Below are 26964 nucleotides of genomic sequence, written 5' to 3'. Positions count from 1 at the left end.
GAATTTTGGGACAATAGCAACACTGGTAAGGCGAAACCGTCGATTGAATATGATGTGGTCTATTTTGTTGTGGAATCGTCCGCCAGGAGACTCCCATGTCCATCGTTTAGATTCTGCCTTCTGGAACTGTGAGTTACCATGAATGGTCTTGGTCGACATGATGAACTCAGACAGTCTCTCACCCTGTTCGTTCCATTCTAGGCCATGGGTCCTGATGTGAAGTTCTTCAGCTGATCTTCTCGGTCCTATCTTGGCATTAAAATCACCCACAATGATCTTGTAGAAGGTGTGGTCTTCTTTATAGAACTTCTCCAGCTCCATGTAGAACTTCTCAATTTCTTCTTCATCATAATTGGATATAGACAATGAAGATAGAAACTGCTGGCAGTGAGCCACAGCTATTCAAGTGTAATTGTCCAATTTGGGTTGTTAGGCATTTGAATGAATCAATGCTCATGACCAAGTTTGTGTTGACAAGGACACCGACACCACCGATGCCTCTTTTGTCGTATGTTCTGAGGAACAGTTTTTTTCCAGTGTCGAAAAAGGCATGATATGGTTGATGCCTTCTCGTCTCGGTCAAACCAATGATGTCGTACTTGATCTTTCGCGCTTGCACCATCAGGACCTCGATGGATGCATCCGATTCCAGCATATGTGCATTGAAAGTACAGACAGTCGTTTTAGTCTTTCTTCATTTTGGCAGCCTAGTTCGGCCTTGAGATTTTATCAGCCTCTCCTTCCTCATCCTTCTTAATGCTGCCGTACTGGTGGCTCTTTCTGGGTCAGGGGAATGAGACCCATTGTATTTACTGTTTTTGGCATATCGAATTCACCACGGATAGCTTGCCAGGCTCTACCGTGTGGGCGGGATACTCTCGGTAGCTTGCCAGGCTCTTCGAGAGGAATAGAAGCTGTTTTAAGGCAGCCTCTAATTGCCCTTGCAGGTGTTCCAGTGGTTTAAACCATATTTGAACCCTCAAATATGGTGTGGTGATCTTGGAAAATGGATATTAAGTGTCTTATGATATGTCCGGAAAGCGGCCTGGAGCGTGGTGGTGGCTGCGTAGTGGAGGTAGTAGAGGTCTGCTGATGAGGTATTTGTCTGGTAATGGTAGAGTGGGGCTTCTGGGTGTGATCTCTGAGTCGCTAGAGATTGGTGGGAGCAGGCAGAGGATCTCTGTTTCCGGGTCCCATTGATCCTGGAGTCCAAGGTCACAAAGTTCCACTTACCTGGTTCTGTGGGGCTTTACTCATGCGTGAGTCTTGGCCTGAGCATCTGAAAAGCAGCCTGGAGTGTGGCGGCGGCTGGGTAGTGGAGGTAGTGGAACAAAAAATAAATAAGATTGTTTTAAAATAATAAAAGAATCACGGACTCCATGCCAGGCTGTGGGGGCAGGTGAGAGCCCTCCCCACCCCAAGGGACCCAGCCCCGGCAGCTGACCCCCACTACCCAACCACCGCCACACTCTCCAGACCTTTGCAGCTGCGCGACACATTATAAGACTCTTCCTACCCATTTATGCCTCTCAGAGAGCCCGGCAAGCTTCAGAGAGCATCCCGCCCACAAGGGCAGAGCCTGGCAAGTTCCTATTAGATATGCCAAATTGATATGGCGTATTTGATATGCCAAATACAGTAACGACAATAGGTCTCATTCCCCTGAACAATTTTGTAAATCATGGTGTTGTCAATAAAGACAAGAAAAAGAGTATAAAGCCCAAAAGGAGGGAGGGGAGAAAGAGAGAGAGAGAAAGAGAGAGAGAGAGTCCACCATAGAGGCAGGCTGGGAGTGAAGTGGGGGGTTGATGGGAGGGAAACTGAGGACACTGGTGCTGGGAAATGTACACTGATAGAGGGATGGGTGTTAGAACACTGTATGATGGAAACCCAAACATGAACAGCTTTGTAAAGGTCTATCTCACAGTGATTCAGTAAATAAAATCTTGGAAAAACATAAAAAACAATTTTGATTGAGTGATTTTCAAAAAAGAATACATGGCAAATTGCAGGTCAATTTGAGTGTCAGGTTAAAGAGTTCTGTTTGTGCTGGTGCTAAAGCATGTGTGAGCTACACTGCTAGAGAGCTGAGAGAGAAGGGTGCCTACCTAACTATGTGTCTGTTGTTGTCTGCCTGTCCATCCATTCATCCATTCACATGTCCCACTGTGCATAAGTACTGACTGAACCACAACTGGAAGGATCCAGACAGCCACTAAGAGCTAAGTCGTGTTACTGGCTTTAAAAAAAAAATCATTGAAAGACCGTGAGATACACTTACAAAGCTTTTATAACAGAGTTTCAGTGGTATGATGATCGAACACCTATCCCTCCACCAGTGAGCATTTTTCATGACCACTGTCCCCAGTATTCCTCCTTCTACCCCCACCCAATCCTGCCCCCTGCCTCTGTAGCAGGCACCTTCCTTCTTACACACTCTCTCTTCTCTCTCTCTCTCTCTCTCTCTCTCTGCATTATGATGTATAATACAGATACTGAGAGACCATCATGTTTGGTCCTTCATCTACTTACACACATCTCCCATCCCGAGAGGTCCCTCCTCTATCCCAGCTGCCTTCTCCCCAGCTCATGAGACAGGCTTCCAACCGTGGAGCAATCCTCCTGGCCCTTGTGTCTACTGTCCTTAATATATTCCACAACGGAGTGCAGCCATTCTATGTCTGTCCCTCTCTGACTCCTCTCACTCAGCATGACACTCTCCACGTGCATCCACTTAGAAGCGAATTCCATGACTTCATTGGGGTCCAGGCCATTGGCCCGGACTCTGGCCCCCAGACCCAGGCAAGCAGGCCCCGCCCTGTGGCCTACGATTGGCCAAGGGAGCTCTGCCAGCTGGAGGGGGGCGTGTCGGTAGGCCTGGTCCCGGGACAGGCGGGGACCGGAGCCGGGTGGAGGGGGCTTTGGGGCTGCAGGCGCCACTGGCCGAACCTCCCCGCCTGACCCAGGCCCACTCCTTCCCGGGCATGCTGCGGCGGGGCAGCCTGGCGCTCCGGCGCTTCTCCACGGGCCGGGTGAGTCCCGGCCTCTTCTGGGTCGATCCAACCCGCCCCTTCCCGGGCCGGGGGCATTGGGGGAGTGCCCTTTTTGCAATTTTGCTCCATGCCAAGTATCGCGGGTTTGGCAAAGGGGGCGAGTGCATTGAGGGTCCGGGGAGGGGCTGGAAGGATGCCCTGTCAAAGGGTCTATTGTCTTCAACGTCGCCGAGGGCTCTGGCTGCGTGGCAGGGAGAGCAGTTGACTTGGGGAGGGGGTGGGGGATAGAGTGGGGCCCCTTTTCTTTCTCCTTCCACCGTGAGACCCCCTCCCAAGCTCCGTGGAGACCTCCTGGTGCAGAATAGGATCCAGACCCCAAACGGCGAGAGGTGGGAGCGCTCCGACCGGGCGTGAGTGCGTGCAGGGCCCTGGCAGATAAAGGCACTAGCGGCGGCCAGGCGGCTGCAAGCTCAGGATTCCTGAGCTGCACTGAGGTTTCTCGGGATTTCCAGGCGCCGCGAAAAGCAGTGAGCCTGGAACATTTTTCAACTGTAGCGCCAGAAGTCAGCCCCGACTCGGCCGCACGCCTGGGAGTTGCATCAGCAACTCCAGCGAAGGGAACAAGAACAGACACGTTGTAAGCGGCCGATGCCTCCTTCAGCATTTTGGGGGCCTCTGGGCCGACGCCCAGCTATTTTAGGAAGAGAGAGAGAAAAAAACCCTAATCCTTGTACTTTCTCTTCTTTATAGGAAGCTCATGGTTGGGTTATAAAATAATTCGCCTTTCCATGCATCTTCTCTGCCAAAGCCGTATGTGCCTGCGTTGATATTCGTATCTGTCTGTCTTTATGAATAAATGACTGTTAATATAGAAAAACAAAACCAGGAGGAAAGGAATCCTGAGTAGCATCAAGGACGGGCATAAAGTTTGCATAGGTGGAAACTTATCTCGATCTTGAAGAACAGACTGTTGAAGACTTATTACCCTAGGCAATGAGTTATAGTTACTTTAGGGAGCAGGCATTTTTTTAAATGTAAAAAGGACAAAAAGACCTGTCTTTGCGTGGTGTTGGCTGGGTTCTGTACGTGCTGCTATGAAGACTTGTTAGCCCTCTCCTGCCACATGGCCCTGGGACATCTGGGTGGGATGACACAAAGGGAGAGGTGTGTGCCCGCCTGCATGGTATCCTGTGTCAAAGCCTTCCAGGGAATTGTCTCTGTCGTTCTGGAGGACGTAACTTGGAGGAGAGTAGTCCCGAGTAGCACCAAGGAGGGGCATAAAGTTGCTTACGTGGAAACAGCTTGATCTTGAAGAATAGTCTAAATGTTGAAAACTTGTTACCCTAGGCAAGGAAGGAGTCTTGAAGGGAAAGATTGTGGTTGTGGAGGTGACAGATTTTTTGCAGCATTTGGGAGAAATCTAGATGGAAAATAACACATATGTGGCATCTACCAGGCAAAGCGAGGGCCAGGAACACAGCCCACACACAAGGCTAGGAATAAGGTCTAAAGGATGATGTCATGTGCTAAGTGAAGGATTGGGGCTCCTTTCCCCTGCTAGGAAGTGGAAAACTCCTTTTCTGGGTGGCATTCTTTAAGAATTTCTTAAAATGAAGTATCGTTGGGCACCTTTTTATAAAGTTTGGCATTTTCCTATCCTATGATCCATTGCTCGAATCCTGCAGAAAGTCAGGGAAGAAGTGTTCTGTGTCTTGGTAGTGCTGGGCAGCATGACAGCTGGATACCACAACTCACAGAATTACACTGGAAATTTCCATGTATATACATTGTCATCCCTGACTTAAAAAAATTTTGCTTTCAAACTACTCAGTACTACTGAGTTGATACTAAAACAGTATGAAGAAAGAAACAAAAGATCTCAGAACCTAGCAAAATCCAAGGAGAAAATTAGTTCATAAACTCGGAGAGCCCGGCAAGCTACCGAGAGTATCTTGCCCACATGGCAAAGCCTGGCAAGCTACCCTTATCTTATTCGATATGCCAAACACAGTAACAAGTCTCACAGTGGAAATATTACTGGGCCAACTCAAGCAAATTGCTACCGTGCTACTTACAGATGAAATTAACTTATTAATTGTATCGTGTAATAATAATTAGGAAAGTAACCCTTATTACTTCCTGATAGAATTCTTCTTTTTTTTGCATGAAATGCTTCTTGTATTAGATAAATGGACTTGGAAGTAGTTAGTGATTTCAGCAGGTGCTGTGGTTGGATCTTGAACGAGTGCGCTATACTTAGCAATGCCTACCTCCAGTGCATTGCCTACCACACTGCTTCTCAATTTCTTCCCACTGTGGAGGTTTTATATCTCTCACATTTATTTGATGTTCCGCTTTTTAGCTTCCTCTGCCAATGTTTGGGACAAGTCTGGCTAGGGTCTTTGGGCTTATTACCTGTTTCAGCGCCTTTGCATTATCTATGTCCAATTCAAGAGATTGAAACCTTCCCTACGTTAGAGGATCAAGTGCTAGCTGTCAACTTGTTTATACCAGGCCATTCCCTGCTCATTGCTGGCTCTCCTGTTTTGACATCTAAATTGTTTTAGGACCCCTGTTTTCAACTCCAGGTCATGTTTAACTGTGTATTACATAGTGAGCACTTTGCCTGTACCCTGAAGAAATACTTGTATTAATAATTGATAGCAAGGATAGATAGGTAGCACTTAGTCCAGGCAATCTATCAGAGATGGCCTTCATATACACCCATTTAATCTTAATGATATCTCAGTAAGGTAGTTACTATTATTCAGCCCATTTTATGAATTAGGTAACAACCCTCAGTTTTACAGATGTGAAAACTCTGATTCATTGTATGCCCCTTCTTCTTTCCTCCAACAAGACAGCCCTCTGAAGTGTAGGGCTCATTCCTATGTGAAGGATATCAGAGTCCTCCATTAGCAAGGCAGATGGAACTGTGTCCCAAAATCCACCTATCATACTTGCTGTCTAAAATTTTTTTAATGAAAGGGGCAAGGCCTTCCACATAAAGTCACAGGAGCATCACTGGGCAGATGCTCTACGCTTACCCAGGTGAAATGGTGCTGCTCAGGCCAGCTGACAGAGGAGACACTTGTGTTAGAGTTTTCCTTTGGGGGGCTTTGGGGATCACACTCAGTCATGCTAGCAGGTTACTTCTGCCTCTGTACTCAGGGATCACTCCTGGCGGTGGTTGGTGGACCATGTGGGGTGATGGGAATGGAGCCAGGTTCGGCCACATACAAGGCAGATGCCCTACCCACTGTACTATTGCTCTGCCCCAGGTTTTACTTTTTATTCATTCAGTTAGTTGCTTAGCAGGTCAGTTGGTTGGCTAGTTGGTTGCCTAGTTAATTGTGAAAGTAACTAGTTTGCTGGCTGATGAGTTGGTCAGTAGTTTGGTTAGCTGGTTAGTCACTTGATTAGTTGGCTATCTAACTACTTAGTTGGCTACATAGTTGTCTGGTTAGATGGGTAGTTGGATAGATCATTAAGTAGTTAGCTAGTTAGTTGGTTGGCTAGTTACTTGGGTAATTGGGTAGTTAACTGGTTATCTGGTTTACATATAGTTAGCTGATTAATTGGTTATTTGGGTAGTTATGGGTAGTTATCTGTTTAGTTGATTAGTAACTGATGAGTTGTCAGTTAATCAAATATTTCATTAGTTATGATGCTGAGAATCAAACTCATGGGCTCATATGAAAGGCAGTTGTCCTACTACTGAGCTACATTCTCTGCTCCTGCATTGGGATTTTAAATGATGAGGAAATCTCTGTTCCTCGTCCTGAGATTTCCTCATCTCAGGAAACGAGGAAAGCTGTGCTTATGGCCATAGAGTGGACCACGGGCAATCCAGCACTTAGAATCTCCAAATCACCATTGTCACTGAAGAGCTATTTATCTCAACCTCTCTGTGGTTTAAAATAATGCCTATCTCCCCAGTCTTTGGCAATCAGTGCGAGATGATGTATATAATATACATCATATATTTGTATATACATACATATATACATATATAATATATATCAAACACTTGATGACATATTTGCTAAACTTCCACCCCTTCTTCCTGACCAAATCCTCTGAAGGAAGAGTCATTTTGGTGGCTGGCAGACACATTCTCTGGACAGCAAAATTCTCAGGTTTGAGAGAACCTCTGAGCCACGCTTGTTAAAATGCAGCTTCCAGGGTGAGAAGGTTAATGCAGGGTTTAAGGCCTTACACGTGCCTGTAGCAGCAGGGACCCTGGTTCGAATCCCCAGCATTGCATATAGGCCCCTGGGCACCACCACCAGGGGTCAGTCCTGAGCAAAGAGCCTGGAATAACTTATGAGCACCACTGAGTGTGTGACCCAGTTTCCCCATCCCACCCTTTCAAATAGAGTAGGAATTCAGGTAGTGTAGATTCTCTAGTCTTGCTAATGGCCTGAGGTGAAGACAAACTTTGTGTGTCAATACCAACATTCTATTCTATTTTAAGGAGCAAGAGTTTGAATTTGAAGACAGAATATTTACAGAACATTCTGCTTTTCCTGTTAGGAGAAAAGATGAAATTGGCATGTATTTTACATGGACAAACCATGTTGTGTCACCTAACTCAGCTCTTTGCTGCCAAGCTAGCTGTTAGACCCAGAAGCTCTACATTCTCAGGGCATAGTAATCCAGAGAAGGATTTTTTTAATTAACCTAATTGTTTAATTACCAGCTCAGTTACAGGAAATGCTGAGTTTATTCCTAGAAAGGGATGTTTGCAATGCCATGAATAAAGGGAATTAATTCTCATTATAATCAGATTTTCAACATATGATTTTACTAATTTATAAAGATGTTCTAGAAAATTAAAGAGACTTCTACCCTTAGATGGAAGAAGGAAATTCTAAGTCAGAACCCCACATGGAGGAATAAAAGATTAACTCCTTCCAGGGGGGACCAAGGTGAGTCTGAAGCCAGGACAGGAAGTACAGGAAGGGTTGTGTCCTCACTCCCAGGAAAACTTCCAGACCATTCTGCTGCTTCTCCATCCTTGTGGGAATGACCAACAACACATGTTCCCGTCTGCATGGCGAGAAGTTTCCACTCAAGGAGAGATTACAGAAAGCATAAGTGCTTAAAGATTAAAATCTTGAACTTCATTGTGCCATTCTTATCCAACTGGTCTTTAAAAAAAAATTAGTGCTCTGGTAATGTTTAGAAGTCAGAGCCCCACATGGAGACCCACAGAGCCTGGCTCCATGCTCAGGAGTGACTGCTCGTTTTGCTTGGGGGACCGTTGGTGATTTCTGGGATTCCAATCAGCCTCCCTAGGATACAAGGCAGGTGCCTTAATCCCTGTGCAAGGGCCTTAAATCCAGCCCCTAAGTGGTGCTTCTACTTTTGGGTTAACACCATGTGTCTGTGGGTTCAGGAGAATCTTCTTTTTAAAAAAAGGTGGAGGAGCAAGATAGAGATAATCCTCTTTTAATTATTTTAAAATACAGATGTGGACTTTGGAGTTAGACCTGGATTCAAATCCTAGTTCTTCCCAGCTCTGATAGTATGACCTAGGGGATATATTTGCGGTTTCTTTTTTACTTTTCAAAATTTACGTAGGTGCTGTGGTTTACAGAACTGTTAACATGAATGATTTAGGGATGTGACTCCTCTGTACCTCACCCACTTGCCTTCTCACACACGGGCCCTCGCCGCCACCCACTCAGTGAACTCAGTTATACAGACTGACTCTTGGGTCTGTTCTCATTGGTCATTGTCTGTTTCCTTTCTATGTTTCTTTAGACTCCACTTATGAGAGAGAGGCTCCTTTTTTTTTTTGTCCTTCTTTCTTTGACTCACTTTACCCAGCAAAATGCCCTGTAGCTCATGCCACATTACAGAGAACTTCATTATTTCATCTTATTGCCAAGTAGTGTTCAATTGTGTGTGTTTGTGTGTGTGTATGTGTGTGTGTATGTGTGTGTGTCACAGTTTCTAAATCCATTTTTGGGTGTATTGAAATGAAGGAACTGATTGCCATCATTTTGTATGGATTGTGTTTATGAAACTTTTCTTTGCTTCTCTTTTTTGTCTTTCTCTTCATCTGTTATTTTGTTCTCTGTGTATCAATATAATGTAACTGGGTTCATTGTATTTCAAAACATTAAAATCAATTTTTGGACCACACCTGTACAGCGCTAAGGACTATTTACAGGTCAGTGCTTGAGGGCTGCTCCCAGCAAAGCTTGTGGAAACAAGAGGTGTCAGGGATCAAATTTGGGAGCATGTTCTCCAGTACTTTGAGCTATATCTTAGCCCTTAGAATTTTTATCTTGTGGGTGGGGTCAAAGATATACGTTAATATGTTCAACCCCTTGCACCTTGTGATCATCTGAGCGCCACTGGGAGTAACCCCTACCACAGAGCCAGGATTAGTCCCTGGTACAACCTCTCCCCAAACCAGACAGACAGGGATGGAGATAAGTACAGCAGATAAGTACAGCTTACTTTGCATGTGGCTGATCTGTGTTTGGTCCCTGGTGCCACATATGGTACCGGTTTATGGTTCCCTGAGCCCTGCCAGGAGAGATTCCTGAACACAGCTGGTATAGCCCTTAAACCAAACAAAAACAGACAAATTTTATTGTGTAGGCCTTTCAGTCTTATACTCCTCAAATCATCTTGTATAACTGTAAGAGAATGCTTTGTTTCCATGTCTTCTACTCATGATGGACTTGGATTCACAGAACTATGGTTGATCTGTTGTTCATCACTGTGTTGTTCTACAGGTTTATTTCCAAAATAAGCTGAAGTTGGCCCTCATTGGCCAGAGCCTGTTTGGACAGGAAGTCTACAACCAACTCTGCAGACAGGGCCACCACGTTGTGGGTGTGTTCACAGTTCCAGACAAAGATGGGAAAGCTGACCCGCTGGGTGAGTGCACCTTGGGACAACTGCACTGGCCTTTCCGTCCTCCGGCCCAGCTCATGCCCCCATCTGCATTCACACTCACTCCCTCCACTTCTTTACCTCCAGCCCCGAGGACCCAGAATGCACACCTCCCCTCCCGACTCTGCCCTATGCACACTGTCAGTTTGCCAGTTAAAATCTTCCTGCACTCATGTAATGACATGGTAGATACAGATTCCCTGGTCACCCTTCCCTATGGATCCCCAAGACAAGCCAGGCTCCGATATTAAGAACTTTTCCAATTACCTTCAAGGTAATCACCAGGTCTATGAGAGGAATTTCCAGGCATGTGTTTTTCCTGAACTGCTTTTGTGATTTTTCTACAGGTGCTAAGGGACATTTAGAATCTTGTCTGATGAAGGTGTTAAGGAATACGAAGGAAGGAAATACCCAGTGATAGTAGACTGATGAGGGTTCATAGAAAATTTATTTATCTTGCAACAAACTGTGTCAGTGGCTGCTTGGCTATTCAAGAATGGGTCTCCTCAAAGCAAACCTGTAGTACAATTCTAATTTGCAATTTCAGTTTGTTTTTTTAAAAAAATAGGGCAAAACACTTAGATAGAAATAGTCTACCAAATAGTACAGATAGGGAATCAGAACTGATCACTAAGAATCTTGACTTATGACTTGAATCTTCATAAATCACTGGTAAGATCCAAGAAATAGTTAGAAACAATGATTTTTGATGACCCTATTTTTAACTTTTTGGGGGGGGGGGTCAGAGAAAGTCTTTCTTGGACTTTCCTAATTCTTGTTAGTACATCCCAAAATGTTGCATTTAAAGGATTATTTTTTCAAGAAACACTACCAAAAAAGTTGTCTCAAGAAAGAACATATATACTTATGGAATTAATCACTAGATTAGAAGTCATTCTTTTGATTTGTTTGTTGGTTTGGGCCCACATGCCCTAACTTCTGGCTCTGCACTCTGGGATATCTCCTGGCAATCTCGGGAGACTGTGTGTGGTGCCAGGGATTGAACCCAGGTATGCTATGTTCAAGCATCTATGTCTCTGGCCCCCACCATTTGTTTTTAAATTTGTTACTTTTGTGGTTTTATGCCACACCGGACTATGTGCTTAATTCTGACTCTGTAACTCTGTACTCAGGGACCAGTCCTGGCAGTGCTTAGGAGACCATATGGGGTGATGGATGCAAGGCAAATATCTTAATCCCTATTCTTTCTCTCCAGCATAGGAGTCATTCTTGTTCCAAAACAACTTTTTCTCAAGTTTTGCCATCTTTTCCCTAACACTTAGCAAATTTTCCTCTCTTCTAACACCTGAGTTGTTCACAGTTTACAAACATTGGCATTTTGTGAACATTATTATTACTAGTGTTTCCAAATTTTCTCAGTGGATTGATCAAGGCACCGCTCTACCCCTCGGGCCTGAATCCTTCAGGCTTCCCTTTGATTTAAGGATTCAGGCTTTGTGGCAGAGACATCATCCTCCTAGCACCCCAGGAGTCTTGAGTATTAATGGCCAGATTGGGGAGAAAGGAAACCCCAAAATGGATGTTAAAAGCCTAGTGAAGGGGCTGGCGAGATAGGACAGCAGGTAAGGCTCTTGCCTTGTATGAAGCAGACACAAGTTTGATCCTTGGCACCATATATGGTCTCCCAAGCCCTGCCAGAAGTGATCTCTGAGCACAGAGCCAGGAATAAGCTGTGAGCACTGCCAGATATGGTCCCGAAAAAAGCCAAACCAAAAGAAGCCCAGTGAATTCTTCCGGAAATTGTCTACGTGTAGTTACTTCAGGTTACAGATGGAAAGTAAATCTCTATACTTAATATGTAAAAGATATGTATTTGGTGAAAATGGTATTTCCTCATGCCAACTATGGTCTGTGACAATCTGGAGGCCATTCAAATTCCATACAGAGGTTAGGTGGAACCATTCCCTTGGGAAGAGATTGCAGCTTTCCCCAGGAAAGAGCCAGGATTAGCCTCCATAGGACCAACCGTCTAGGCAGCCTTTCTTCTCTAGTCTAGGTCTGTTTCTTCTGTTTGCTTAACTTGGTGAATCTGGGAGAGAAACTAGACAAATCCAGCTCAGGTTTTGGGATCAGACGTCTTGACAGGGAGATTATTCTCTGATTTATGCTTGCCCTGTGCTAGATGGGCTTGTGCTCAGGAAACAGTAACACGAGAGAATTTGCAGTTCAGAACTGAGCCTCTTTCAATACTGATACATGAACACTTGGTTCCAAATCTAAAATCAAATGAACTAATGTTCTTCCAATGACTCTACTTACAAATATACACTTTTTCATCTACAGAAGAAAGGCTACTACTAAAATCTCAAATATTATCTAGCCACAATTTTTTCCCTTTTCTTCTTATTTTCTTTCTTATTTTTCTTCTTTCTTTCTTTCTTTCTTTCTCTTTCTTTCTTTCTTTCTTTCTTTCCTTCTTTCTTTCTATCCTTCTTTCTTTTTTTTTTGGTAGTTCTAGGAATCAAACCCAGGACCTCACACATATTTAAGTATGAGCCACACCCCTGAGTTACACCTCTGCCCTCCCATCCCCACCCATTTTTAAAATTTTGGTGCTGAGGAACTCATTCATGCAAAACTAACCGCAAACCTTTGAATTAAAATATATTATATTTTAAATATATAGATTAAAATCACATTAGAAAAATGGCTGGATTGTGATATAAAAAATCTGGCACAATCTAAATTCTCCTTCCTCTCTTATACTAGTAAATATGAATCTGTAAAATGATTCTATATGAATCCACTACAGTACCTGCATGGGCTTTTTACAAAGAAAATTGAACGTCATCTTCTTTATGTTCAGCTTTAGCTGCAGAAAAAGATGGAACCCCTGTGTTCAAGTTTCCTCGTTGGAGAGTCAAGGGCAAGACCATCCGGGAGGTGGTGGAGGCATATAAATCCGTGGGTGCTGAGCTGAATGTGCTCCCTTTCTGCACTCAATTCATTCCCATGGATGTGATTGACAGCCCCAAGCACGGTTCCATCATTTATCACCCATCCATCCTTCCCAGACACAGAGGCGCCTCTGCCATCAACTGGTGAGATTTTCTTGTTTTAATACAAAGACAATTATCTTTTCCTGTCATATTTCTTTTCTTTTCCTTTTTTGGGGGGGAGGTGGGATGGGGGTTGGACAATAGGATTTGGGATCAGGGAACCATAAGTGGTTCTGAGGATCAAATTTGGGCTGGTTGGATGCAAGGCAAGCACCTTAACCACTGTACTTTCTCTCTGGCCCACAAGCATCCTCTGTTTCATCTTCCACTATCTTATTCTCTATAACGTCAGATCAAGTGTGATGTAGGAATTGGATCCGGTGAGCAAAATCATTTGATGCTACATTGCAAGAAGACCCCCAAGAGCCAAAAAAGAGCAGTAGGGATGAACTTGAATAGTGTGAATCATTAATATGTATTACCAAGACTCCAGAGGCAAGGTTGGCTAAAATAGCAGTGCCATTTAGTATTGCTTTTTGGGCACACTAACACCTTTTGCTTCCACTGTTAAGTCTCATAGTTGCTTGATTTACTATGCTCCCATTGTAGCGACCTTATATGCCATATCATCAGTTCATCGTGTGATGACATAGTCTACCACTATTTGAAATTGAAACTCTTCTTTTCACAGGACTCTCATTATGGGAGATAAGAAAGCTGGGTTTTCTGTTTTCTGGGCTGATGACGGCTTGGACACTGGCCCCATCCTTCTTCAGAGGTCATGCGAGGTGGAACCCAATGACACAGTGGACGCACTTTATAATCGCTTTCTTTTTCCTGAAGGAATAAAGGCCATGGTCAGTATATTTATACCATCAAGAAGAATTGGTAAACATTTAAAGATAGGGACTTTTTTTTATAGCTTTTTGGGTCACACCCGGCAATGCACAGGGATTACTCCTGACTCTGCACTCAGGAATCACTCCTGGAGGTGCTCAGGGGACCATATGGGATGCTGGGAATCGAACCCGGGTCAGCCGCGTGCAAGGCAAACGCCCTACCTGCTGTGCTATCGCTCCAGCCCCAAGATAGAGACATTTTTGAGAATTTTGACACATAAATTTTTACAAAAAATATAAAGCTGAAAAACAAAAACTAGATTTGATATTTATCAATATGATGAAATGCTTATGATGGAAACATAAGCTTTAACATTTCTTGTATTTTGTTTGTTTTGGGGTCATGCCAGGTGGTGTTCAGGGGTTACTCCTGAGACTGTGCTCGGAGATCACTCCTTGGAGGACTCAGGGGATCATATGAACGCTGAGGCTTGAACCTGGGTGGTCCACATACAAGACAAGTGCCCTACCCACTGTACCATTGCACCAGTGGTATTAATTTAGATTAACATTTCTTAATCTATGAAACTGGTTTGTGCTTCTCAGAGTAGCAAGTAAATGAATGAAGTAGCGACCATCAACCTGTTTCACTGATTTTGTTAAATACTTGACTCTCCAAATCTTATTTATAATGAATAGTTGTCAACAATCTACAGACAGCAGTTTTTTCTATGTCATTTGACTTTCCTTTAAAAGTATTAAAAGCATTAAAAGCAGTCTATGGGATGGCATAAAAGAGCATTTTAAAATTTCGATTTTGATTAGTCTCTGGGTACAAAAAAGCTCAATCAATATATAAAGTAAGGATAGATGTTTAGTCTTTGAAATATTGAAAGATTCTTTCTACGCCATTAAGTCTTCCCAGCATTTGATGTGATGGAAGCAGTAGAACAGAGATGGACGTTATCATGATATAAGGAGAGCATGACTTTGTGACATTTAATGGTAAAGAAACTAGGTATTGGGCTTGGAAAGTACAGATCAACCCATCCCAGAGCCTGTAAGTGATAGTATTATTGCTCAAATCAGTGGGATGGAATGAGTTGTTGAACTTGGTCCTGTTCCGAGTAGACTCCCCGTCCACATTCCTTTGGGGCAGGTGGTGAGCAGCTGTGGGTGCTCAAAGAGAAATCTGAGAACTTGTGTTCATGCAGGGGAGAGTCTCTCAGCTCAAAGCCATGTAAAAATGGTGCCTGCAAAGAGGGCAGGACACATCACAAAGGAAATCAAATCAATTTTTAAAAATTGGGGTTGAGGGGACACACACTGGGCAGCATTCAGAGCTTACTCTGGGATCACTGCTAATGGGCTCAGGGGACCGGATGTGTGCTGGGGATGAAATTGGTGTCTGCGACATGCAAGACAAGCACTCCCCCCCACACTGAACTTACTATTTCTCAGGCCCACCTGATTGATCATGTTGTTGTTGTTCTTCGAGGTGTGTGTGTGTGTGTGTGTGTGTGTGTGTGTGTGTGTACACATATCTGTCAATGCTCGTGGGTTAGTTCTGACGCTGTACTCAGGAATTACTCCTGGCAGTGCTCAGAGGACTATATGGTATGCTAGGGATCTATATCAGGTAGGCCGTGTGCAAGGCAAGTATCCTACCCACTGTGCTATCACTCTGCCACCTCTGATTGATTTTTAGCTTTCCAAAAATCCCAGGTGTTTGCTGGAGCAGTAGTACATTAGGGATGGCACTTGATTTGCATACAGCCAACCTACATTCCATCCCTGGCAACACGTATGACCCCCAGAACCCCTCCAATTCCCGAGGGCAGAGCCAGGAGAAGCCCTGTGACCGCCAGGTGTAGCCTCAAACCAAACCATCCCAGGTGTTCTAAACTAGAAAAGAACCTAAATTTATTTTACTTTATTGTTTTTTGGGGCCCCATCATGTGATGCTTAGGGACTATTCCCAAGTTGGTGCTCAGGGGATCGTCCCATGCCGGGGACCCAGTCCATGACTGCCTTGTGTAAAGTATGTGCTCTCGTCCTTTGAGTCATCTCTCAGGCCCCAAATGCAACTTTTTTTTTAATTAGTGAAACACCATGAGGTACAGTTATAGACTTACAAATTTTTGTGCTTGGGTTTCAGTTATACAATGATCAAGTACCCATCCCTCCACCAGTGCCCATTTTCCACCACCACGGGTCCCAGTATCCCTCCCATTCCCCATCCCCACCATCACACACTGCCTCTGTGGCAGGGCATTCCCTTTTCTTCTCTATCTCTCCTTTTGGGTGCTGTAGTTTGCAAGAGAGGCATTGAGTGCAACTTCTTAACTATAACAAATGCATCCCTTTCTGGAGTCACGATGAGCAGAAACACTACGTAGTGACTAGACAATTCCATTTCTGAAATTTTCATGAAATCTCTCCAAAGAGACGTAACGTATTTTTTTTTTTTTGCTTTTTGTGTCACACCTAGCAGAGCACTGGTGTTACTCCTGGCTCTGCACTCAGAAATTACTTCTGGTGGTGCTCAGGGGACCATATGGGATGCTGGGGATCAAACACAGGTTGGCCATGTGCAAGGCACCTGCAGTGCTATAGCTCCAGCCCTTAGGTAATATTTTTTGAAACAAAGATGTGATATGGTTTGGGGTCACACCTGGTGGTGCCCAGGGTTTACTCCTGGCTCTGCACTCAGGAATGACTTCTGAGTGATTGGTGGGCTTGGGGGACCATTTGGGGTGACAGGGATTAAACCCACGTTGACCAGATGCAAGGCAAGCACTTTACCCATTATACTATTGCTCCTACCCCAAGGGGACTGTTTTTAAGAATGAATGCTTTGTAGGGAGAGTGGAGAGACCTCTTTGCAGATCTCATCTTTGAACCATAAAAGCTATCTCAAACAGGTTCTTTGGGTATAAAGCAGAAATGCTAATATTTCCCTGGCTGAATTGAAAATAATATAGACCACAGATATTCTACCTACAGAGGCTCCACACTGCCTAGCATATAGATGAAATAAAAGAAATGATAGTTATGATCATGATCTGACTCTCTTGACAGATTTCTATGTTGTAGTTCTGTTCCCAAGAAACATTGGGAAACAGATCGAGCCACAAATGACCCCCAGGTTACAATGGGTCCTATTTCCGGTTGTAGGTGGAAGCGGTCCAGCTCATCGCTGATGGAAAAGCTCCTCGGATTCCCCAGCCAGAAGAAGGGGCAACTTACGAAGGTATCCAGAAAAAGGAAAATGCAGAGGTATTTATATCAGCTCACTAAGAGGTCTCAAAGATCAGGGTCTTCCATGAATAGAATAATAATAACTGTAATAATGTATAATAAGTTTTAGTTCTCAGAGTACCATTCCATGGCCACTTGCCCCAGCACTGCCCATTAATGGGCCCAAGAGCTCCTTCTCATTGCCTCTGAGACTCAGCACCAGGAGGTTCAACTTGCACTTTGTCCTTCCCTAGATTTCATGGGATCAGTCTGCAGAAGTCCTACATAACTGGATCCGGGGTCATGATAAAATGCCTGGAGCTTGGAGCCAGATAAATGGACAGGTATGTACTAAGGACTCATTTTCTTTATACTCCTTTTATTTGATAATTTTACACAGACCTGACCTTCTTACAGAGCATCCTGCAGGGGCTGGCTATCCCTCTTTGTTCCAACAACACCCTGCCTATCTTTGAGACAGCAGCTTCCACATCCTTTAATCTATCCTTTCTGCCTCCCTGAGCCATCTATCTATCCATGAATCCCTGGAAACTAGAACTTCCCTTCACTGTCTTGATCAGGGGGCCTCAGTGCATCCTCAATGTCTGTTTAAAGATATGCCATCAGGCGCCAGAGTGATAATACAATGGGTAGGGTGCTTGCCTTATATGTGGCCAACCCAGGTTCGATCCCCAAAACTACATATGGTCCCTGGGGCCCACCAGGAGTGATCCCTGAGTGCAGAGTCAGGATTAAACAGTGAGCACCACCTATGTGGACAGGACCCCTGAACCCCCCTCCCTAAAAATAGGCATGGGTTCAGTGAGGAACCAGTGAAGGAAGTTTTTGCAGTGGATGAAAGTACAGAATTGGAAACAGGAATGATGGAACTCAGTATAGGGTAAAGCCCTGGGTTCAATTGTGTTGAAAATAAGGGAAAGATGATGTGAAACCAACAATAATCTAGCCTTTGAACTTTTTTTAAAATTTTTATTAGTGAGACATCATGAGGTACAGTTGTAGACTTACAAATTTTTGTGCTTGGGTTTCAATTATACAATGATCAAATACCCATCCCTCCACCAGTGCCCATTTCCCACCACCACAGATCCCAGTATCCCTCCCACCCCCCACCCCCCCATCCCACTCTCCCTCTGTGGCAGGGCATTCCCTTTTGTTCTCTCTCTCTTATTGGGTGTTGTGGTTTGCAAAAGAGGCAATGGGTGACAATCATGTTTGGTCTATAGCCTACTTTCAGCATGCTTCTCCCATCCTGGGAGGATCCTCCCAACACCTTTATTTGGTGTTCCCTTCTCTATCTGAGCTCCCTTTTCCCCTAGCACATGTGGCTGGCCTCCAAGCCATGGAGTAAAATTCCTGGTACTATTCTTGGCCATTCTTGGGTGTTAGTCTCCTATTTTGTTACTTTATGTTCCCCAGATGAATGCAATCTTTCTATGTCTATCTCTTTCTTTCTGAGTCATTTTGCTTAACCTGATACTTTCCAAGTAGTACCACTTGTATGTAAATTTCATGACTTCCTCTTTTCTAACAGCTACATAGTACTCCATTGTGTAAATGTACCAAAGTTTCTTTAACCAGTCATCTGTTCTCCGGTACTCAGGTTTTTTCCAGATTTTAGCCTTTGAACTTTTAATCTTTTTCTGGGCTGGCAATTGGAAGTCTAGTCCAGCAGATTCTGGAACTTCATTTTCTTGCCTATTGCTTTGTTAGATTGATAAGGGGATGGGGCCTTAGCCTGTCTAGACCTCAGTGACCTCCTTCAAAGACCTGTCTGAGCCAGAACTTGGAACCAGCCACTTGACTGGAAAGCTGCGGACCCCAAGTTGAGTGGGGTTTCTTGGACTTTGTAGCAGTGCTGGGCAGTGGCAGCCCCCTGTCACCAGGGTGCATGAAGGCCCACAGTGCACAGCCCACAGCCTGACTCTTGCTCTAGTGCCATGTCAAAGACTGACATGCTGTATTCAACATGTCAGTGGCTTGATGACAAAGCTGGCTTGGCATTAGATTTGCCAGGTTGTGGGCTGGTATAAGTGCTCCGACCAGCTTTATTTGGTTTTTGGTTTTCTGCTATTTGGGTCATACCGGTGGTGCTCATGGCTTACTCCTGGCTCTGTACTCAGGAATTACTCCTGGTGCTGCTCAGGGAAACCATATGGGATGCCAAAGATTAAACCTGGGTCGGCTGGATGCAAGCCAAACACCCTACCTGCTGTACCATTGGTCTGGCCCCAACTCTGACCAGCTTTAAAGTAGGCTGGCTGCACTCTTCTGAAAGTCTGAAAGTGAGGGGGGTGGAGGGAGTGTGTTTTCAGTTTAGAATACTTTCAACTGAGGACTGGCTTAGAGGCAGGATAGGCTTAGAGGCATGTGACTATTGTGACAGGGAGGTCTGCAGTGCCCATGGACTCTGGATCTATACTCACAGACCTTCCCACCAAAATCTCCACTCCTGGGCTAGAGAGATAAGGCAAATGGAGAAGGCACTTGTTTGGATGTAGCAGATCCTGGTTCAATCCCCGACACTGTATATGGTCCCCTGAGCACTGCCAGAGTGAGTCCCGAACACAGAGTCAGGAGTGAGCACTGAGCATCACTGGGTATGACTCCCAAATCCCAGGCTCCCATCCCCTCCAAATTCCACTCATCCCATAGCTCCACCTGCCCCCATCCCAAATCCTACCTGTAGCCATAAAGCCTGTGAGAGCGGTTTCACTAATTCGTTCCCCTTCTCTCACTGTGAGTAGAAGGTAAAGGCTTACTCTTGCAGCCTGGAGGGAAAATGAATGGAAACCCTCCAACTACATTTAGCCGCAGACTATCTCTTTTTTCTGTTATGCCTCTAGGGGGTTGATAGAGTTTCTCCCACTGGGCTATCCCACTTTTACTATGATCTATTATTTGATGGGGCCAGACAGATAGAACAGGGTTAAGACACTGGCCATGCATGTGGCCTGTCCCCAGTTCAATTCCTGACACCATACGTGGTTCCCTGAGCACCACAAGCCGTGATCCCTGAGTATAATTGGGTATGGCCAACCCTCCCTCCAATCATCTGAACTTTAGTGTTTTTTTTTTGTGTATCTTGTACAACCCCCTGAAAGCAGTCTTCACCCCCTCATCTCACACTCTGTGCTTGATCTCTTCCTTAGATGGTCACTTTCTATGGCTCATCATTACTGAATGGTACTGTGCCTGCTGGGGAACCCCTGGAGATCAAAGGCGCCAAGAAGCCTGGTCTGGTTACCAAAAACGGACTTGTGCTTTTTGGTAATGATGGAAATGCCGTAAGTGGGTTTTTTGTTTGTTTGTTTGTTTGTTTCTGACTTCCTTCTGTCACTCAAGCTAGGAAAGGAAGGATTTCCCAAACTATCCAGTTTGCAGTGAAGTGGGGAGGTATGAGCGGTCTGTGCCCCACTTCTCTGGGGCCAAGCTGGCTCTTCGTGCCTTGATGAGAACAAGGACTGGCCCGGTCTGCTTTGTGATGCAGCAGAAAGGACTTGGATAGCCATCAGGACACTGGGCAAGCCACCGTGCACCATCTTCACTGAATTGTCTTCGGCAAGATGCTTCTCTCTAGAGTCTCAGTTTCCCTTTTGTGAACAGAGCAAGCCTGTCTGTCTATCTCCTCACTGCCAGAGCCAAGAGGAGACACGTGTGACCTCTCAGGAGCCCCAGCTGCCCTGCCTCTCCGTCCACGCCCATTGCCCAGGCAGGGGACTGTGGCTCTGGCCAGCGGGGGGCTCTTGGCAGCTTCCCAGTGAAAAAGCCGAAAGGGAATCAGCTGCTGGCACTGACTCTCTGGGCACCAAGGGGCTGGATCTCTGAAGTCCAACAAGTCCTCATTCCTGTTCTAGCTTTCCTAACTGTGTGGCACTGGGCTAATTACTCAACCTCACTGGGTCTCCATTTTCCTATCAGTAAAATGAGAATAATAAGGGCTGAAGGGATGCTATAGTGGGAGGGCACTCGCCTTTCATGCAGTTGACCCCGGTTTGATCCCTGGCCCACTCCCCCCTACGGTCCCCTGAGCCCTGCCAGGAGCGATCTCTGAGCAGAGCCAGGAGTAAGCCCTGAGCATTGCTGTGGGTGTGGCCAAAAATAAAAATAAAAGGGATAATTATAGCACCTGCCTCCATTGGAATTTATGAGATCAAATTTACACACACACACGTATGTATATATTTAAATACCAATCATGCTACAGAGTGGCTAGATGATGGTATGAATATAAGAGCTCTAGCAGGTTTTAGTTTGTTTACCTATACTTCAAATGTCAGTGTTTCCAGGGCTTATTGTCCATTCTTCTGAACATCTTATTGAGAGTATCACCTGCAAGACTTGACTTTCTCCTCCCTACAGCCATTATTAAAATGCTATTCCAGGGGCTGGAGAGACAGAACAGCAGGTAAGGCTCTTGCCTTGCATGCAACCAACCTGTGTTCAATCTACAGCATCACACATGGTCTCCTGAGCCCACCAAAAGTAATCTCTGAGCACAAGAGTCAGGAGTAAGCTCAGAACACAGCCAGGCATAGCCCAACCTCCTCACCCCAAAACCATTCCAGTCCTTTTGCACATAATAGTAAATACTTTTAATCCAGGAGTTTGTATTTTCCAAATAAGTCAGTCCTTTTGTCTCTGTAATATCTAACACTTCTTCTCCCCCCAACCTCACAATTGAATTATCCTAATCCTCAACTCTTCTGCTTCTTTGGGTGCTGTTTTTAGCTGTTGGTGAGAAGTCTGCAGTTTGAAGATGGGAAAATGATTCCTGCCTCGCAATACTTTTCAGCGGGGGAGACGGCCACAGTAGAACTCACAGTCGCTGAGCTGCAGGTGGCGGAGACCATCAAGGTGAACGTGTGATATCCTTCATATCATCTGAATCTGAGGAAACGGATCTCATGGCCTTCAAAATCATAGCGCCGGGACTTGATTTCCTCCTCCTTTTTGTATTATCTACAATGGGAGGCCAACCCTGAAATTTGTTTTGCAAACATAACTTTCATTTACATAAATAACCTTAGTGGTTTGAGGTGGACATGGGGTTAGAGTAAATCTAGAACATGAGGATTAAAGGTGAAGATATTTGGGTTGTGGCTCTGTCCTCTTTAAGATCACCTCCATTTCTCTAGCCAACAAGAGCCAAAGGGGAAAGAGAGATAGTACCCGGGTTAAGATGCTTTCCTTAAACATGTCCGACTCCTGTTCAATCCTTGGATCACAAAGGGTCTTCTGAGCACTGTCAGGAGTTACTCCTGAGCTCTGCCAGAGGATCCCCTGCACACCACCAATTGTTACCCCAAAACCATAAAGGAAGAAGGGCCAGAGAGCACAGAGCATTCTGGGAGGGAGGTCTGATGTGGGCCAGAAGTGAAGTGAGCACATTCCACTCAGCCTTGGTGCGACGGCATCAGCTGGCTACATCGGAGATGCAGAGAAACATAGTCAGGGCGCATTTCTTTTTTTCTTTTTGGGTCATATCCAGCGATGCACAGGGATTGCTCCTGGCTCTGCACTCAGGAGATACTCCTGGGGGTGCTCAGGGGACCATATGGGACGCTGGGAATCAAATTGGGTTGGCCCCATGCAAGGCAAACACCCTACCCATTGTGCTATCTCCAGCCCCCTATCATTCCCGCCCCCAGGACACATTTCTAAGGTGAAGAGGAGAGAGGGGAGTAAGGTGATTTCTGTTACAGTGTTCCATGTGGTGTTTCCCTCATTAAGGTCTCTCTTGCATATATAGATCATCTGGGCTGGAATTTTAAGCAATGTCCCTGTTATAGAAAACTCAACAGACTTCTTTAAATCTGGAGCAAGCTCTATGGATGTTGTCAGGTAAAGCCACCAATTTTTTTTTGCTTATCTTATGTCACAATCCTCTGCTACTGACATCAAAAGCCAAATGTAGGGACCAGAGTGGGTAGGGCATTTGCTTTGCATGCAGCCGACTTGAGTTCGATCCCTGGCATACGATATAGTCCCCCAAGCACCACCAGGAGTAATTCCTGAGTGCAAAACAAAGACTAACCCCTGAGCATCTTTGGATGTAATACCTCCCCCCCAAAAAAAGACATATGTAATCCTTTGTTATGTATATTACCATTCCACCCACTCCAATTACTATATTCCTCTTGACTGCATATTTTATTGGTTTTGCTTTTCTTTCTCATGGTCAATCAGATTTATTTTCCCCTTCTTATTACTAATTAGGAGATTTTTCTTAACCATCTTCTAAGTACTTTAAAAACTAAACTTTCTTATTGTCTGTTTCTTTTCACAATCTGCCCTCACATTTCTTAGCTGTTTTTTTCTAGTATCCAATATTCGGCAAATATCTAGTATCTAATATCCAGCAAAACTTTTCTGTAGCATCTAATCCAGGATGTTAACTTGGATTACACTTCTCCCAAAACAATTTTTTATCCTATTCCTTCAGATTACACAGTAAGATATAGCTAGAATGAGGATTATTGGGCAATTTGCAAGAGTCACAATAATACACTACGGTGGGAATTTCTTGGTAGCCTGTTTCATAGCAAGTTGAAAGAATAAGAGTCCTGGAATGATCCCTCAATGGCGGAGAGTTAAGGACCTCAACAGAAGAAGAGAAGCTTACAGACATGGTTTTTTTTGTGTGGCCACTTGTGAATTAAACCTGCTAAAGAATGCTACTTCTTTGATGTAATCTTCCTGATAAAGCAGTGTCCTTGATGAATATGCTGCTTATTTGTTTTTTTTTTTATCTAATAACCCTAACTGAACACTTATTATATGTTCAGGAATATGTTCAGTACTTGTGCAGTGTAGTTCATTACTGAAGTTTTCTTCCAGAAATCTATAATTGTCATTTCAAGAGCAAATTTCATTATCAGAAGTAAAGGAATTTGATTTCTCAAATAGCAGATTTTTTTAAGCTAAAACTTAAACTGCCAAGTAATCAGAGTAAATGCTTCTTTCAGTCATATACATGGTCTGGGGAAAATGATTAACAATATGACTATTATTTCTCACTATCTTTAGAGTCAGGAAATTTTAATTATTTTTGATTCTTTGAATACACTTTGAAAGGAAAGGAACTGATTTTATTTCCTTGCAATAATTCCAAATTTTGGTTTTGCCTTGGTCCTTTTCTTTATAGCCATGTAAAAAGTTAAAAAAAAAAACCACCATCACATTCCTCTGTGATATGTCTTATTTAAAAGCACCTTGAAAAATATAACAACACAGTTCCCCTACATCCTTAAAAAATGTTAAGTAACATGGGCTGGCTCTTCTTTTTTAGGCTGGTTGAAGAGATCAGGCAGAAATGTGGTGGGCTTCAGTTACAGAATGAAGATGTCTATATGGCCACTAAATTTGAAGATTTCATCCAAAAGGTTGTGAGGAAGCTCAGAGGAGAAGATCAGGAGGCAGAGCTAAGAGTGGATTATGTAAGCCTTTCCATGGTGTTTAAAACCGAAATCACAGAGTTACTATGAATGGTGTGCCTTTCGTCATTTGTTTCTATACTATCGCCTTTTAAAGAGAACAGTTGGGAGGGTTGGGTAGAGCAATAGTACAGTAGGTAGAGCTGTTGTCTTACACTTGGCCAACATGGGTTTGATCCCCGGCATCCCATATGATCCCCTAAGCACCACCAGGGATGATCTCTGAGTGTAGAGCCAGGAGAAACACCTGAACACTGCCAGGGGTGGCCCAAAACCCAAAAAAACTTATTAATTTAAAAGGACAGTTTTATTGAAACACAAATCAGATACATTTTAAATCCAGCAATTCACAAATCACAAATCATCCTGTTATTCGTCGATTGCCTCAAGCAGGCCCCAGTAACTTCTCTTTCATCCTAGCCCTGAGATTATATTCAAGGCTCTTTAGGAGAATGAGACCCATCATTGTTACTGGTATTTGGCATATTGGGTACGCCACGGGGAGTTTGCCAGACTCTGCCCTGTGGGCAGGCTACATTCGATAGCCTGCCAGTTTGTCCAGAGGGACAAAGCCACACGGGTTCCGGGTCTGAGATCTCCAAGCCTACTCGGATTGGGGCCGAGCATCCTACACCCAGATCCTCCAAATTCCAGTAGGCGGGGGTCAAACCCACCAACTGGCCCCCTGGCGCCGTGTAATCCCATCAACGGCCAAGACCCAGAGACTATAAAAACCAACTCCCGGACATCTTATTATGACATCTTATTATCTCATTCCTGCTTTGGACAAATCCAGCAATTAAAAATGTAAAATGTTGTTATTCGTGCATTACAGAGTTGTGTTTCCATTAATAGTCCTTTGATTAGGAAACATTTTTATTAAGCATCCCTTCTCACCCACCCAAAGAGATCTTCCATCCACTGCCAATCATTCTGTTCTTTATCTTCCCTTTCCCCGACTCTGATTCCTGGAGACAAGTGGAGGTCTTTGTAAGACTCAGTCCAGACTGCCTTGGTCCTCTCAGATACTGACTTCCTGATTCAGTAACCAAACTTTCCATGTGCTTGTAAACATTTATCTTTTCTGGACAATGGAAACTTGAATGGCATTGGGTTAACCTCTCCTACATTAGTGTCTTTATTAAGCTCTTTGGTATCAAATAGAAAAAGGAGAGAAATGTTGAGTCTATTTATGCACTTCTCTTAGGTTTCAAAGGAGGTCAATGAAATGACAATAAATATGCCATATCAGTGTTTTATAAATGGACAGTTCACAGATGCCGATGATGGGAAAACTTATGACACAATCAATCCAACAGATGGCTCTGTAAGTAATGACTTTGTGTGTATGGTAACCCCCAGACTCGAATTTTACTTCACACACAGTTGTAAAAGGAACCATCTTAGGAAGTTCTATTCTATCACTGCCTTCAAAATTTCACATAAACATATTTCATTATTTTCAACTACTCAATTCCGATACTGCCTGCTGATAACTATCTATCTGTAATGTTGTATTTTACAAAATAAATATTTATGATGAATTTAGAGAGGTAACCGTACCTCCACGCATCAATGGCACACTTCCACATAAAAATATACATTAAATATTTTTATTTAAATGCGGTCATTTACAAAGCTGTTACAACTTTTTATGGATATTTCAATGTTCTAACACCAGTACAACCACCAAAGAGACCTTCCTTCCACCATTGTGTATTTTATAAAATCACCCTCTAAGCCTGTTCCCTTAGCAGGGACACAGTAATTTATTCTATATTGCTTGTTACAACTAAATAGCGAGTGGAATTATCAAAAATACTTCAGTGAAAGAAAATTTGTGAAAATTATTATAGCTAACCACAAGGATGTTAAGTCCTTGTCTGAGGATTGTCTAAGCTATGTGTTGCTCATCGAGTCTCCAGTATTATGATTTTAATTTGTTGAGTTTAGTTGCCTTCTAAGCTACTGCCATGTCATTTGGTGTGTTCCTACTGGAATTTCAGTATTGTGGAATTCAGATTTGTTGTGCTGTTGTATATATAGCAGAGTGGTCGAGGAGAGACTTCAGTGCCTGTAGTCTGGGCCAATGAGTTGACATGGTGGTAGCTCTTAGAGATGGCTCCCAGGGCTTTAGGGAGCACTGTGGGGAGGGAAGGCTGCCCACCCCTCACACTCTAAGAAGATGCTAGAGTTCTCAGCCTGGACACTGGCTGTTTTTGCAGCTTGGTACCTCTGCAGAGATTCTTAGTGAAGTGGTGGAATGGAGCCGTTGGCATGGCTGCAGTCGTGGGGTGTGGGTGAGGCTGCCATGGCTTTGACTTGTTTTATTTTAAAAATTTTAAAACCAGAGAGATAGTACAACATGGGGGCGGGAGGGAATGGGGGGACATTTGCCTTGCATACAGTTCAATCCAAGCACTGCCAGAAATAATTCCTGGATGCAGAGCCAGGAGTAAGCCCTGAGCATCTCTGGGTTTGGCCCCTAAAACAAACAAATTTTTTTAAAAATTTAGTTATTTATTTTTGTTTCCCTTGACACACCATGATCTACAATACT

At 44.1% G+C, this 26964-nt stretch overlaps 1 protein-coding gene across 1 annotated transcript in view; it reads left to right on the top strand.

Moving 5' to 3' along the window:
- The first annotated feature begins 2910 nt into the window (after window positions 1-2910).
- Window positions 2911-26964, top strand: part of ALDH1L2 (aldehyde dehydrogenase 1 family member L2) — a 53821-nt gene continuing 29767 nt past the window's right edge. The window contains exons 1-11 of the mRNA XM_056116927.1: window positions 2911-3032; window positions 9749-9893; window positions 12736-12970; window positions 13560-13725; window positions 16885-16986; window positions 17202-17291; window positions 20121-20255; window positions 21700-21825; window positions 22721-22812; window positions 24260-24407; window positions 25612-25731. Of these exons, the coding sequence (XP_055972902.1) occupies window positions 2985-3032; window positions 9749-9893; window positions 12736-12970; window positions 13560-13725; window positions 16885-16986; window positions 17202-17291; window positions 20121-20255; window positions 21700-21825; window positions 22721-22812; window positions 24260-24407; window positions 25612-25731 (1407 nt within the window). The 5' untranslated portion in view covers window positions 2911-2984. The remainder of the gene's footprint in view (window positions 3033-9748; window positions 9894-12735; window positions 12971-13559; window positions 13726-16884; window positions 16987-17201; window positions 17292-20120; window positions 20256-21699; window positions 21826-22720; window positions 22813-24259; window positions 24408-25611; window positions 25732-26964) is intronic.

Source organism: Sorex fumeus, unplaced genomic scaffold, assembly GCF_029834395.1.
Source record: "Sorex fumeus unplaced genomic scaffold, SorFum_2.1 ptg000003l, whole genome shotgun sequence".
In the NCBI taxonomy this organism is placed as follows: Eukaryota; Metazoa; Chordata; class Mammalia; order Eulipotyphla; family Soricidae; genus Sorex; species Sorex fumeus.
This window is presented reverse-complemented; position numbering and strand designations above follow the sequence as displayed.